This window comes from Artibeus jamaicensis, unplaced genomic scaffold, assembly GCF_021234435.1.
Source record: "Artibeus jamaicensis isolate MK-2021 breed Jamaican fruit bat unplaced genomic scaffold, CSHL_Jam_final contig_786, whole genome shotgun sequence".
Taxonomy (NCBI): domain Eukaryota; kingdom Metazoa; phylum Chordata; class Mammalia; order Chiroptera; family Phyllostomidae; genus Artibeus; species Artibeus jamaicensis.
In genome coordinates this window covers 3,862,386-3,877,068 of record NW_026521971.1, presented here as the reverse complement: position 1 = coordinate 3,877,068, position 14,683 = coordinate 3,862,386, and the positions used below count along the sequence as shown (strand labels likewise).

Here is a 14,683-nt window from a genome sequence, read left to right as displayed (position 1 = left end):
AGTCCTTGAGGTTTTCACTCACCAGCCGGATCAGCTCTTCTTTAATGAGCCTGGTGATCTCTGCCTTCGCTTTCTGCACAGCCAGTTCATTGGCACCTGGTGAGCGAGTGGAAACATTATTTGTTATCACCAGAATCACACTGGGTATTCGTCCATGTCATGGAGAGCCACCAGGCACACTACAGATGACTTTCAGGAACACTGTGCTGCCTGCCAAGATAGCCTTTCGCTACCCGGAACAGCACTTCCATTATATAATGGCTGCTTGTTGTTCTCCCCCCTTCTAGAGCTTCACATGAAACCCATGAGGTCACATCACATGCAGTCTTAAAGCTGTTCTTGGTATGTTGATTAGGGAGAGTGAAGAAAAGATGATTAGTAATTTGTCCAAAGAGAATAAGTTAAAGGGAAATACAACTTTCTTGAATCATTTATTTAACAAATATTTATCAGACATTCTCACAACATTATGTTCTTTAAAGTCAACGAATGTTTCAGAAAGGTGTTATCTCAGCAAAGTCTTAAAGATGAACAGAGAAATCACCAAGCTAAAGGGGAAGAGATGGCATGGAGAAACTTTTGCAAAGGGAATCACATGTGCAATGGCACAGATGCAGAAAGGCATGCTTAAATGCTGCAGGTAAAAGATGTACATTGTGGTTGGAACAGAGTGGGAGAGGATGTGGCAAGGTAGCCAAGTGGCTGAACAGCAAGCTGGAGACATTCGTTTACAGTTACTAATTCAAGGAACAGTAAGTACCCATCATGTCTGACATGTTGTGAGTCATTCATTATACAAAGAACCCTGTGCTCATTAGTCTTTAGACCACTAGAAAAACCACCTTATAAAGATATTACAACCAGACGAGTCGCTAGGAAGAAGTCTGCCAGAGTAACTTTTAAATATCACTTCTCCCAAGCAGCCTTCCCCCGACTTCAACACAGTTACGGGTTTTCTCCTCAGTGCTCTCACAGGACTGTGTTCATACCACCGTGAAAGCACATTTTTTTTTGGTTGAATGGACAGACAAAATGTTTTTTCTGACTAGATGTTAACAGTAAAGAAGAGATACAAAGTAACATGCTGAGAGTTGAGCAGAAAGTAAAATAAGAATAAAGAAGATACTGAATCCAAGAGAAAGAACAGGTGTTATCAGCAGTGATGCTGGACAAAATTCAATTCTGAGATCACTGTAGCCCAGGTGCTCCTGGGGCATCAGCTGGAAACATCAGCAATGCCAGTGAAAACACGGCCCAGTAGTTCAGGAGAGCTAGAGATCAGGGAGCCGTCAAGGGGACGTGAGAACAGATCTGGGGCCTGGGACAACGACACAGAGGAGGTATGTCTAGATGGACAGCACAGTGGATGCTAAGAGGAAAAGAAGGGGACCAAAGAAGCAGACTGGAGATTAAGAACTAGGAGTGGCATGTCAAAGAATAAAAGAAGCCCTGACTGAAATGGCTCGGTTGGTAAGGCCTCCTGCAGAGCAAAGGGTCACCATTTGGTCCCCGGTCAGGCCACGTGCCTGGGTTGCAGGCTCAGTCCCAGGTTGGGATGGTGTACAAGAGGCGACCTATCAGTATTTCTTTCTCATATCGATGTTTCTCTCTCCCTTCCCTCTCTCTGAAAATAAGTAAGTTTAAAAAGAATAAAAGGAAAACTGGGCTTGCAATGCGGTGAACTGTACCTTAATTATTCTGTATAAGAAAACAAAATGAGGAAAAGAATTCATGAGAAATGGAAAAAATTTCCAACTTACTACATGTGAATAACCCTGTTGACCCCAAAGAGAAGGAAAGGGGACGGGGAGGGGAGAATGTGGAGGGAGGGGAGGAAGAGGAGGGAGGGGAGGGAAAGGAAGAAGAGGAAGAGGGAGAAGAAACGGTTGAACAACAGGAAGGACAGGGCCACGAGTACAGCTGGGAAGTCACAGCATCGTATCTAAGTCCTCCAAGCTCCACCAGGGACCAACCACCACATGCTGAAGCTGCGGGCAATGGAAGGGAAGAGGGAGATGAGAGTACAGACGAGGGTGGAATCGAGAACCACGCCAGACTGAAGATTACACCCAAAAAGAAATCAGGAGGAAAACATGCTGCTTGGCACGAGCTGGTGTGAGTGAAGCTTGCCGATACTCTGCTATTTTAAAAAGAAGGAAAATGACTCTCACCTAGGCTGAAATGGAAGAATGACTTTTCTATTTTAGTTAAAGCCTGACCATTTGGACCAGTTTAAATTTTTGACTTACATAGCTTCTTTAGGTAATAGGTTACATATGTTTATAAGCTGCCATGAAAAAGAGGCATTTCCTTTCATTGGTCCTAAAACAACTCTGGCTGCTTTTAAGGGATTCTCCACTAATAAAAAGAGGGTCACAAAAAAGACTATAAATTATACGGGGTGGCTGGGCATGTGAGTCCTTCCTGTTCTCCTTCCCGCTGCCTGGTGGGAGGCCTGGAGCTGCTGAGCCTCCAGAGCCTCTAAGGAGCCAGGCGGTGGGGTCCCTCCAATTACAGAACGAGAAACAGATGACATCAGGCTCCTTCCAACACCTGTTTCCATCCTGTTAGTGTTCAGCTGATTTGGTTGCAGTTTCAAAATCTAAAAGATGCTTTCAGTCCTAATCATCTATGAAAATCTGCACAGAATTAGATCATTTTAATTACCAACTCCCAGCTCCTATCCAGGATCTTATGTCTGCCGAATTTCCAAGATTCATTTCTGAAAAGGTTATCTTTATCCTGGGGACAGGGTGCTTAGATTATAAAAATTAGACATTATTTCCTGAGTTGACAGTGAAGAGAAGTGACCAGAACCACTCTCAGTGGGTGGAAAAGCCAACGGGAGCTGCGGGCTTCTCCTGTCATTTCACTTTGTAGTATAGGGGGTGTGTTCCGATAAAGTTATATGTAAACTGAACTCTGATACATTAACTATACTATATTACACAAGCATAATTACCTTTAAATTAACAAATTACATAGAGGATCTTCTGTCAGATCAGTCATGTCTGACCTCTTAATGAGGCAGGAATTTAAAATACTGGTTTTGCTTCAATACCCATGACATTCAAGCAGAGGCCCAAGGCCGGCTCCGTGCGCACCAACTGTTTTGTCACCGGACTCCCCTGCATGGGGGCCAGTGAACAGAGCAGTGAGGGCAGCCTGTCCAGTTCCAAATGCAGGAACGTATCAGTATTATCTTCTCTCCTTGAAAATCTGGGTGCCGGCAACCCCCCTCTATTATTACTACACAACCAAAAAGTGTCACATGATTTAGAAATCACGGAGTAACTAGGAGACTAAAAGTCTTTCAGGATACACAAAAGGGTGCCATTTAAAAACATGACTTGAGCCCTCGCTGGTGTGGCTCAGTGGACTGAGCCCTGGCCTGAGAACCAAAGGATTGCAGGTTCAATTCCTGGTCAGGGCACATGCCTGGGTTGCGGGCTGGGTCCCGGGGGTGGGGGGGCGGGGGGGGGCGGCGGCATGTGAGAGTCAACCACACATTGATATTTTTCTCCCTCTTTCCCCTCCCTTCTCCTCTCTCTAAAAATATATATATTTTTTTAAAAAAGAAAGAAAATAAAATGAAAAGTGTTTTTTAAATTTATACATGAATGTATGAAATAAAGGTTAAAAAGCAAACCAGATCACTCTTAGTTAGTGCATTATTTATATCCTTTCAGTTATGGTATTAATTGTCCTCTTGTTAGTTTTTTAAAGGTCTGCGCGAACTTTTATGGACATAATTTCAGAGGCAATATTTGCTTAAACATTCATTAAGTGGACTATTAATATAGTTGATTTACTTTCTAACCTAAACTTTGACCAGATTGTTCAACTTAATACTAGTATAAACAGATTAATCCTTAAAAGAAAAGTCCTTTATATTTAGTTATTTTCAAATTTGACTTAATTGTCAAGGCTTAAAGACTCCCAAACACAGATTTTTCACCTTTGTATGTGTACTAAACTTCTAAATAAAAAATGAAACTTTTAAAATATGTACCCCCTATTTTTTAGAACTGATTTCACATTCTCTCTCCCTACCACATCTAGGTCAACCTTGAAACAGAATCAACAGTACATACTCTCAATTGCCAAGTAAATTTTCCGCTCTCCTTCCTTGGGTTCCTTGCCAGGTGGGAAGTATGTGCCTCTGATTGTAATTGCAGCTTCGGAATATTCACTGATTCTCTGCAGAGCTTCCTTGGAGGTAACTTTCCACCTAGCGGTCTATAAAAGAAAGGGTGGGGAGAAAACTCACTTCATAACAGGAATTAAAAGCTGAGTGTACTGACAAAAACTAGGCTGTCTAATTCATAACATGGTCAATTTACCATTACAATTAACAACTTTATTATAAACTCACTTATATCCTAATGTACCCAGCCCTAGCTGGTGTGGCTCAGTGGCTTGAGCACTGGCCCGAGAGCTAAAAGGTTGATGGTTTGGTTCCCAGTCAGGGCGCATGCCTGGGTTGCAGGCCAGGTCCCCAGTGGGGGGCATGCAGGAGGCCACCAACCGGTGTAGGGGCACAGGGGTATTGCTGTTTCTCTCCTTCTCTTTCTTCTCCCTTCCCCTCTCTCTAATTGGTAAATAAATAAAATCTAAAAAAAAAAATCCTAATGTACCTAGAACACAGTCATAAAAATGGAATTTCTATTGTTGTCTCCCCCATCTAGATAAAAAAAGTAAAGTAGCTACTATTTAGTTCATGGCACTTCGTAAAATATGATTTTTCTAACCACTACAATATAAACCTGAAAGTAATACAATACAAATAATATCGACTATAAACTGTCATTTAAAAAATAAAAATAAATAAGTAAAATAAAATGTTCATGAGTTTTAAAGAAGGGATTTTCACTCCTATGAAGCAAAATTTTCTACTCTACAAAACAATTCTTAAACTTGTTACTTGCCTGTGGGAAGTCATTGATCTCTAATTCTTCCTCATATCTCTTAAAAGATTCATTCTGCCCACCATCCTGTCTCTCCTCTTCCTGTTTCTCCAAAGGCACATAATTGAGCTTGGCATTGATCTTCTCAGCAAGTTGCTCTGCAATGGTTTTTGCAGACACAGTGGGAGCCAGGATGGTGCCACCTCTGAGAATTGCATTGGTGGCCTGTTGCATCACATCCTGCAATTAAAGGAGCCTACAGTCAAATCTCAAATGAGGGCAGAGATAAGATCAGGGACCCCACTAGTTACTCTCTGGGAAGCCACGAACTAAAAGCATCTTTCTAATGCAGAGACCAAACGTATGTGCAATTTAGCAGTACACACTGGTAACTGACAGTTTGACATATCTCCCTCACTTTGATGAGAAAACTACAGAACATTCAACTCTTCTGTTAAATAAGGTTCTACTGGATCATGGATAATTAAGCAACACTTGATATTTAACACAGTATATTTCTAAAATCATTTACACGCTTTGGGGCTCCTGAGAATTTTCTCTAAAACAGACTGTCCACTACGACCTCTAAGTTCCTTCTCTCCCCACAGCCCAACCGAACATTTAGTAAATTACAGTAAATGACTTACTCAGGACCTTTTTGGTTTTTAATTTGAACTTAATTTTACTATCTGCCTAACATGTTCAGAATTATTCTGTGGGTAATACATGAATCATACGTCAAGATCTTCCAACAATGGTGAAAAGCTACAGCTATTTGATTTCTCCAATAGAGTCATTAACAGTAATAATCCCAGAAAATTTAGGTCCTGCCATCCCTGCTCTCAGAGGTGGCACGGGCTTGGGTACAGTCAACACCTTGTGATAACTCAATGGTTAACCAAAGCAGATGCAAAGACCAGAGGAATCAAGCCTGCCTGTGGCTGCCTCGCTCGGTCAGTGCACTAGCACTGGTGCGGTCATCCCGGGTTCGGCGCTACAGACCTCAACCCATACAGCCTGCTAGACAGAGGGCCCTGCAGGTCCCCAGACTCAAAAACCTTCAGAATACTGTTAAAATTAATACAACATCCTTTGGGAACACTGTGAAATTTCTACCCTTAGTTAAAAATTTAACAAGCTGCAAAGAGAAAGATAACATAAAATATTGAACACATTTTCTGCTGTTTAAATCCACGTTACTTTGAGTCATGTAACTAACTTGGTGTTTGCACTTCCACGGAATTGTATGTGTGCCCCAAAACCCACCCAATAAAAACAGATCAAGAGAGTTACTTCTTTAGATTCTGGTAAGAGCGATCAGAATCGTACTTTAAAACCTCTCTATAGCTACCACACTCAACAATCAGGACTTTCAGAACAGGCATTAAGACCTCAGTTAACCACACTGGAGAAATCACTCGAATACAACAATCAAAGGATTCTGTATTCAGAATGTTAAACTTTCATGCACTCAGTGTCTAGTGGACTAGTTCACTTGTGCTGACCGTAATTCCTAAAAAGCATTTAAATCAAAGAACTAGTACGGGGCCAGTGGCGCAATGGATAACGCGTCTGACTACGGATCAGAAGATTCTAAATCAAAGAACTTATGGAAAATACTGACTAAATCTCAGAACAAAATACTTAATACCTGAGACTCAATGCCCAAATTTTTCTGAGCATTGATTCTAAGAGCCAATCTCTTGGCAATTTCTAACTTCTCAGCATTTCCTGCAGTTGGAGCAGGAACACTAGATGTTCCAGGAGCGGCCATATCCTTCACTCTCTTCTTTGAATTAAACATGCTTTCAATTTGCTCATCAATCTAAAAACAAGAGAAAGTTAATAGAAATGAGATTTAAAATACCAATTTATGTATACGTGCAGCAAATAATAAAAAATATTTCTACCAAAAGTCTGGTTATATTTATGTTAATTCAACCACACAGATCAACAGAAAAATATACCAGCTGTTGGTTAAGAGTAACACGTTTCATTAAAAAAATCCATTGTCTCCTGGCTGGTGTAGCTCAGTGAATTGAGCGGAGGCCTGTGAACCAGAGGGTTGCAGGTTTGATTCCCAGTCAGGGCACATGCCTGGGTTGCGGGCCAGGTCCCCAGTGGGCAATCACTCGAGGCCAATGGATTAAAAACAAAAAAAAGAGTCAGTGGTTTTCAGGGGGATGGGTACAACATGTTCCTAAAACAAGGCTCCCCAAATTCTTCCCAACTCCTAAAATGCAACTAGATGTGCCTTAAATCTTGGGTAACAGAATTACAAAAGAACGTTTTACTGCTTTACTCATTTGAACCAAGAAAGAAAAGAAATTAAAGTTGGGTTCCCCATCAAAGGAAAAGCAATGCGGAGGGCCTCCGCTCTGCAGGGATCGTATGATTCCTGCAGCGACTACAATTCTCAGGCTGGCCACATCCACCCTGTAAACTGTTTGCATTTCCTTTTAAAGCCGCCTTTCACCAAGATGATGACTGACACTGCCAACCACAGAGACGTAAACCCCTTCATATACTCACATTAGGCTAATAAGGCTTTGTCTCCTAGACCACAAGTCAGAGGAAATTTTGTTCAAGGTTTAAAATTAATTAGGTTAATTTAGAAAGCCCTTTAACTGAAATAGCTTCTTTTAAAAAATACTTGTTATCTGCCCTGGTTGATGTAGCTCAGTGGATTAAGTGTGTGGGCCTGCAAACCAAAGGGTCGCTGGTTCGATTCCCAGTTGGGGCACATGTTTGGGTTGCGGGCCAGGCCCCTGTATGAGGCACACAAGAGGCAACAACACATTGATGTTTCTTTCCCTCTCTTTTTCTTCCCTTCCCCCTTCTTTAAAAATAAATAAATAAAAATATTATTTAAGAAATCTGTTATCTAATAAGGGATTTTAGTTATGAACTACTTTTAACCTTACCATTTAACTGAGTAAAACAGCATATATAGCATTAAAATACAAAACAAATGCATAAAAGCGAAATGGAGAATGTATATGCTGCTACCTGGCTGGGTTAACTTTACTTTGAACTTTATTCACTTCAGTATTGTTTTGATTTTTTTACCAACAGTATATATCATTTTAATAATCAGAAAAACAACGAACATACTGCATTTTGAGATTTTAAAAAATGTTCAAAGTACCAAAGGGTCACCAGTTCGATTCCCAGTCAGGGCATGTGCCTGAGTTGCAGGCCAGGTCCCCAGCACAGGCATGTGAGAGGCAACCACACATTGATGTTTCTCTCCCTTTCTCCCTCCCTTCCCCTCTCTCCAAATAAGTAAATAAAATCTTTTTTAAAAATAAAAATAAAAAATGTTCCAAGTGACAAAAAAAAATGAAGCGTAAAATCAAGGCCATGAATTCTTTAACACTTTTCCCTTCAAGAGGTGGAGCCTGTCCTGGAGTGTGGGCTGGACTGTGACTTGCTTCTAATGGACAGAATGAAGTGGCAGCGCTGGTGTGTGGCTTCAGAAGTCTCTGAACGTACTCGGAGGACTAGTCGTCCTCAAACGTACTCGGTCTTCCTCTTTGCTCCCTCTCTGAGGTTCACTGCTCTGGGGGAAGCCTCTGCCGCCTTGTGAGGACATGCAGGTGGGGGGGGGCGCGGTAAAGAACGGAAGGAAGCATTCTGCCAACATCAAAGTGAGGGAGCCATCGTGGAAGAGGATGGGTCCGCATCACTGCAGTCGGACAGCAGCCTGGCTGCCACCTATGCGACCCCCCGCCAGAACTACCTGGCTAAACTGCTCCTGACTGCCTGACCCTCAGGAACTGAAACAACAAATGTTTATTGTTTTAGCCAACTAAGTTTTGGACTGACTTGTTACACCATTACAGATGACTAAAACACTGACTTAACTGAACTTCAAGCCAGTCTGACACACTAGAAAGAATGGCCTGGTGTTCATGGGGGACCTGGGTTCCGGTCCTGGCTGCACCTAACAGCCAGCGTGGTGATAGACTAAATACTTTTCTGGGCCTCAATTTCCTCAACTGACAAGAACTGACTGAATTTCTGATTTCCAAAAGTGTGTTCTAAGCTGAGGTTTAACGGAGTATGTCAAAAAATGTGTATGATCAAAGATCAAGTATGTTGAAAAATTTCTGGGTTAAGCAAAGTTAAATAAGCTTCTTTAATTAAGGAATTTTCACATCCTGTGATATGCTGATACCACTACTAGTGGTATATTCGAGGCACATTTTTCCAAAATTCTTTCATGATGAAAACATCTTCTTGGATACGCTTTTGCTCCTTTTATGAGTGAAACATAACAGTCTGACAAATTTGTAAAAAAAAAAAAAATCTTCTAAAGCTCAAGCTTCCGAGGAAAGTTCTCTGAAACCTTCAACTTGCTAAGTCTTCAATGTCCCTCTTCATCGATAACAAATGATTCCACAAGCTAAGGACACGGACTTTAAAGTAGAATGCAATGGGCACGGGTCCCAACTCATTACCTCCATAGCTATATAATCTGAAAAGGTTATCATTCGTTCAAGCCTCAGTCCCCTCAATGATAAAATGGGAATACGCCAGTGTCTACCTCTCATAAGGAAATAAAAATAATTCCTGGCATAGTGCATGGCATTTAGTAGCACTCAGTAAATGTTGATTATTATTATTAATAAGGATGTTCAATAACAATTTAAAAAGATAAACATTAGCCCAATGCTGCTAATGGTACGGGGAGCCAGGCACTCTGACACGCCACCACAGTGAGTGCACACTGGTGCAACTCATCTTGCTGGAGGATAATCTGGCAGTGTTTTAAGACCAAATTAGAAATACCTTTTGGACTAGCGATTCCTTTTATACACTCATCATCCAGACTGAATCTGATGAACATGCAAACTTAAATGTACACAGATGAAGCAATGAAGTATAGTTTATAAAGTATAGCATATTCCAAATAATAAATATACAGAAATAGCCTATATGTTAAAAAATAGGGGTTTGATTCATTAAATGGTAGAACATCCATAGAACAGAATATTATGTAGTCATCAAGATTGATGTAAGAGTGATTATGCTAAAAAGGGGAGATTTCAACATAAGGCTGTTACTGTAAAATAAGCCATAAAGCAGCATGACCTCATTTTTATGAAAATACAAACCAAGCTCATATATGCTTATATGAGCATATAAGCATACATGAGAACAGGCTGGGAAGAGTACAAACCAAGTTCCCACTAACTGGCTATCTCAACAAGCGCATTGTAATACCACCAGTACAAGAGGAACAACTATTTCAAAGGGCAAGAACAAGGTTTAGGACAACACTTACGTCGACTGCAGCATCCTCATCATCCGAATCTTGCAGACCCAGAGCCGCTTTCTGCAGCTTCTTCCTCTCATTAGCCAAAGCTTGTTCTGTTTCATCAAACTTGAATCCCTTACCAGAGAACCCACTACTCTTTTTAATTATTTTCCCCTCCTTTCAAGAAAAAACAAAACAAAGTTAATTTCATAGTAAAAAAAAATTAATCTTCGGGAATTTACAGCAATTAAATATCTTCAAGGAGTAGCAGTATGCCAACTTAACAAAAACACTTCATCTAGCATGTGAAAAAAATAAGATCCCCAGGTAAACCACTCAAAATACTAAGTTGAAGCAAAAGGATTTTGTTTTCTCTTTTTTCCCTTTTTAAAAAGATAAATGCAAAGAATTCTTTCAGGATTTAGGAGTGTTAAATATTCGATACTTAGGCCCCCATGACAGTGTGCACTAAAACGGGAGCTCCAACACTCACAGCTTTCTGCTGGTCTTTGAAGTCACTCCACAGCTTCTCCAGGTCGGGAGGCACTGTGGTCCCCGACAGTTCCAGGGCCTTAATGATGTCGCCGGCATAACGCGCCTGGTCTTCTGTGATAAAAGTGTACGCGTAACCCTACCAGACGGGGACAGTGACACTGTTAAACACCAGCAAGGTAAATCCTACTTAGATAATTCTAAGTCACCCAATAAATCTTTTTTTTTTTTTAAAGATTCTATTTATTTATCTTTAGAGGGGAAGGAAAGGAGAGAGGGAGAGAAATATCAATGTCTGGTTACATCTCATGCGTCCCTTTCTAGGAACTCGCCTACAACCCAGGCATGTGCTCTGACTGGGAATCGAACTGCAATACTCCAGTTTGCAGGCCCGCGCTCAATCCACTGAGCTACACCAGCCAGGGCCCAACAAATCTTTTTAAGATTGACTCCTTACTAAAGAATTTAAAAAACCATAAAAAGCCCTACTGAATTCTTTAATGGTTGAAAGTGGAATATCTAAGTTTAACATTTGAAAATAAAATAAGCAAAACCAGAAAAATCTCTAGTTTCTTATGTACAAGTAGAAATGTTATTTTACATAAGTGAAATACTATCTATTGCATTGGCATAGATAATTTTCTTTAATATGGTATTTTCTTTCCCTCCTTTGCTTACAGTCCCTTCCTCCACCACTGCACCACCCTACCCGAGCTACCATATCAACCTCCTAGAATGTAGCTTCCCATCTATTCTATAAAGTTTATTTATTTTTATAGAAAGGAGAAGGGAGGGTCAAGGAAAGGGAGAGAAACACTGATGCAAGAGACAAACATCAATCAGCTGCCTGTCATAGGCGCCTGCGCCCCAATGAGGGGCCAAATCCAAACCCTCAACCCAAGCGTGTGCCCTAACTGAAATCGAACCAGCAGCCTTTCGCTTTGCCGGATGATGCCCAACCAAATGAACTACACCAGTCAGGGGCCCATATTTTTAAAGACAAATAAAGCGTACAAAAGCGTATGTGTGCCCTGGCCGGTGTGGCTAAGTGGACACTGGTTTGACTCCCAGTCAGGGCACATGCCTGGGTTGACGCCTGCTGCCTCCCCAGCTGCCCTGCAACACCCTGTGCTCTCCCCTTGGTGCTCTTTGGTCTGGGCTGTGCCTGAGACTTCTCAGATAAAGTCATGGGTAAAAAAACAACAACAAAAAGAGAAGCATATGTGTATATGCATATGGTGTATAATGGTTTTCTATACAAAAGTGAGTGACTTTTAAAAATTTATTTATTTTTGTAACCATCTTGCAAAAACTGAGACAGTGACACCATCTCCTTGGGATCGCTGAAACCTAAGGCTGCACAGGTCCCCAGCAGCTTTCGGTTCAGGCAAGACAAAGACTAAACAAAGTTCAAGTGCAGGACTTGCAAAACACAGATGCCATCTTTGCAAAATACTCGGCCTCTACCACTGAACTGCTATAAATTTTAAAGTATGGTTTAATATTTCAGCAATATCTAGTCACCAGGTCTGACCCATGGTCTGCTTCTGCACCGCCCATGAGATAAGAATGGCATTACATTTGTTTAAGGTTGTATACACCTGCACACACATATATGACAAAAAACGTACATGGCCTGAAAAGGCTACAGTTATTTTAAAAAGAATTTTTAACATTTTAATGCAGTTCATATCAGCACATGTGATTCGTTTCAGCTCCTTCACTGCCCAACCTGGGGCAGGGACTACTTCAGTTTCTCTGCCTTCTCTTTGTTTATGACAACCAAGGTACAGAGGGATCTGCTGCATCACACTTTGAACTTCACATTATCCTTGCTTTTCTTGATCTTAACAGATCTGGCATCCTTTTGCCTGTCTGGGAGCAGATAGTCCTTGATTTTTTTAGTTTTGTGAAGCACAGCTACGAAGGGTGGAGAGCACATGGCCAGCATCTCAAATGACCCCCTATTCCCCACATACTGACCTCAAGAGTGTCAAGTCCTGGCCGGCTGGCTTAGCTGATTTTCCCAATAAACCTATGTCATAGGCTCGATCCCCAGTCAAGGCACATACCTAAGTTGCAGGTTTGACCCCAGGCTGGGATGCATACTGAAGGCAACTGATCAATGTCTCTTTCTCTCTCCACCCCTCCCGCTCTCTCTAAAATCAACAAACATATCCTCGGTGATAATTATTTTTTAAGTGTCAAAAGACACTTAAAACGCTACAGTTTTTACTATCTGGCCATTTACACAAAAAGTTTCCCAAATCCACAGAGTAACTCAGGTTGAAAGAATAAATGCCATCATTAACTTATTAGCTGTGTAACTTTGGGCAAGTAATTTGATCTTTATGTGCCTCAACTTTTCACATCTATTAAATGAGATAATATTATCAAACCTCCAAGGGAAGTTGTGAAGATGAAATGATAAATATAAACAAAGCACTACTGTGGCGGGCACTTAGTCAGCCCTCCATATATACACCCTATTACTATCAATGCCATTATTGCTTCCACACGCAGAAATGACTAGGGTTGGAATACCAGCTATGTCATTATCAGTGTTTCCAAGAGCAGAATATTCTGCTCCTTCAAAAAGAATGAATCCGTTCCCTCCTTCCCCCTCCCTCCTTTCTCCCCTGCCTCCTCACCTGATCTCACCCGCCTGCCCACAGCTCTCTTCCCTCCCCTCTCACCCACTGGAAAAAAAAAAATTAGACCTATATACTTAACCAGAATACATGAGTCAAAAAAGCAAGAGATATGTATGTATGACAACAGGGGAGATTAGTATGGGCATGAGTATATTTTATGATTCCACATTTTTTTCCAAAAGCAATGAAATATTCTGATTTATATACATGGATGTATATAAAAACTTTCAGGCAGGTAACAAATCCTAAAAAGGGACATACCAGTTAACACCACCTCACTATAGACGACAGCAAGGTATCTGGTAATTTTCAAAATATTTAGACATGTAGAGCATTAACAATACTTACAAATATATGTACATAAATGATGAACACCTCAACTATTCCTCATACTTTGATGAATGAGGATTTTCAAAATGTTTCCATAACTCTGATTAATTACTCTTTAAGACAGTAAACACTTATACTTTAATATAGTAAAAATCAACCTAAAATTATTTTTTACTTTGTTGCCTGCTCTCCCAGTCCGTCCTGCTCTGTGCACATAATCTTCATAATGGTTGGGGCAGCTGTAATTTACTACCAGAATCAGATGTTTCACATCTAGACCTCGGGCAGCAACAGAAGTGGCCACAAGAAGCTTGCAGGTCCCATTCTTAAAGTCATTTATGATGCTATCTCTGTCATATTGATCAATACCTGCAAGTAAGTTACACATAAGAGTTGTAAAGTCTCATGTTCAAATTAAACTTTCCACTTTCTCTGACACCCAGAGAAAGAAGTTAAACAGGAAGTAAAGGACAAATCCAACTTATAATAATCGCACATCCAACAACTGTGACATAGAAAATAAAACACCAAGGAAGTGTATTGGCAAGATCAAAGGCTACTGCTATTAACTCATTCATGAGCCTTGTAAATCTGCCCCTGCTGCCTGCTTTCGTGTATGTAAAGCTTACAGTTGCAGAAGCCCAATCTCAGATTCACTACCCTGAATTCATCTCGTCTGGGGAGCAGCTGAAGAGAAGGCAGGCAGACTGAGCCTGTGTTGACAGGATTTAGATCTCGCTCCTTCTGCAGGTTTTATGGAGACTCGCCACTCAGTTTGGTCCAAGGCTTGTTAAAAATGCAGAATGTCAGATTCGCCCCCAAATTACTGAAATCAGATTCTGCATTTTAACATGATATTTGGGTGGCTACCTATGCACACATTAAAGTTTGAAGTACACTGGTAAAATCCACCCGATAGGAGCCCTCTTAAACATGTCACCCCAAGAGCCTCAAACTAAGACCATATGCTCTGCTTGAGCTTACAGAATTTTACTTTGTTTATTTATTTTAAACTTGGGGGAGGGTGGGAATGCGGC

At 41.0% G+C, this 14,683-nt stretch overlaps 1 protein-coding gene across 5 annotated transcripts in view; it reads right to left on the bottom strand.

Annotated features, from left to right (window-relative positions):
- Positions 1 to 14,683, bottom strand: part of DDX46 (DEAD-box helicase 46) — a 50,952-nt gene that overhangs the window by 2,009 nt on the left and 34,260 nt on the right. For 3 of the 5 annotated variants that reach the window (XM_053672754.1, XM_053672757.1, XM_053672755.1), the window contains exons 16-22: positions 13,822 to 14,015; positions 10,664 to 10,801; positions 10,198 to 10,347; positions 6,556 to 6,732; positions 4,929 to 5,147; positions 4,095 to 4,239; positions 23 to 96 (exon numbers count right to left, since the gene is read on the bottom strand). In XM_053672754.1, the coding sequence (XP_053528729.1) occupies positions 23 to 96; positions 4,095 to 4,239; positions 4,929 to 5,147; positions 6,556 to 6,732; positions 10,198 to 10,347; positions 10,664 to 10,801; positions 13,822 to 14,015 (1,097 nt within the window). The remainder of the gene's footprint in view (positions 1 to 22; positions 97 to 4,094; positions 4,240 to 4,928; positions 5,148 to 6,555; positions 6,733 to 10,197; positions 10,348 to 10,663; positions 10,802 to 13,821; positions 14,016 to 14,683) is intronic. The other 2 variants (XM_053672756.1, XM_053672758.1) reach the window with 1 other exon arrangement.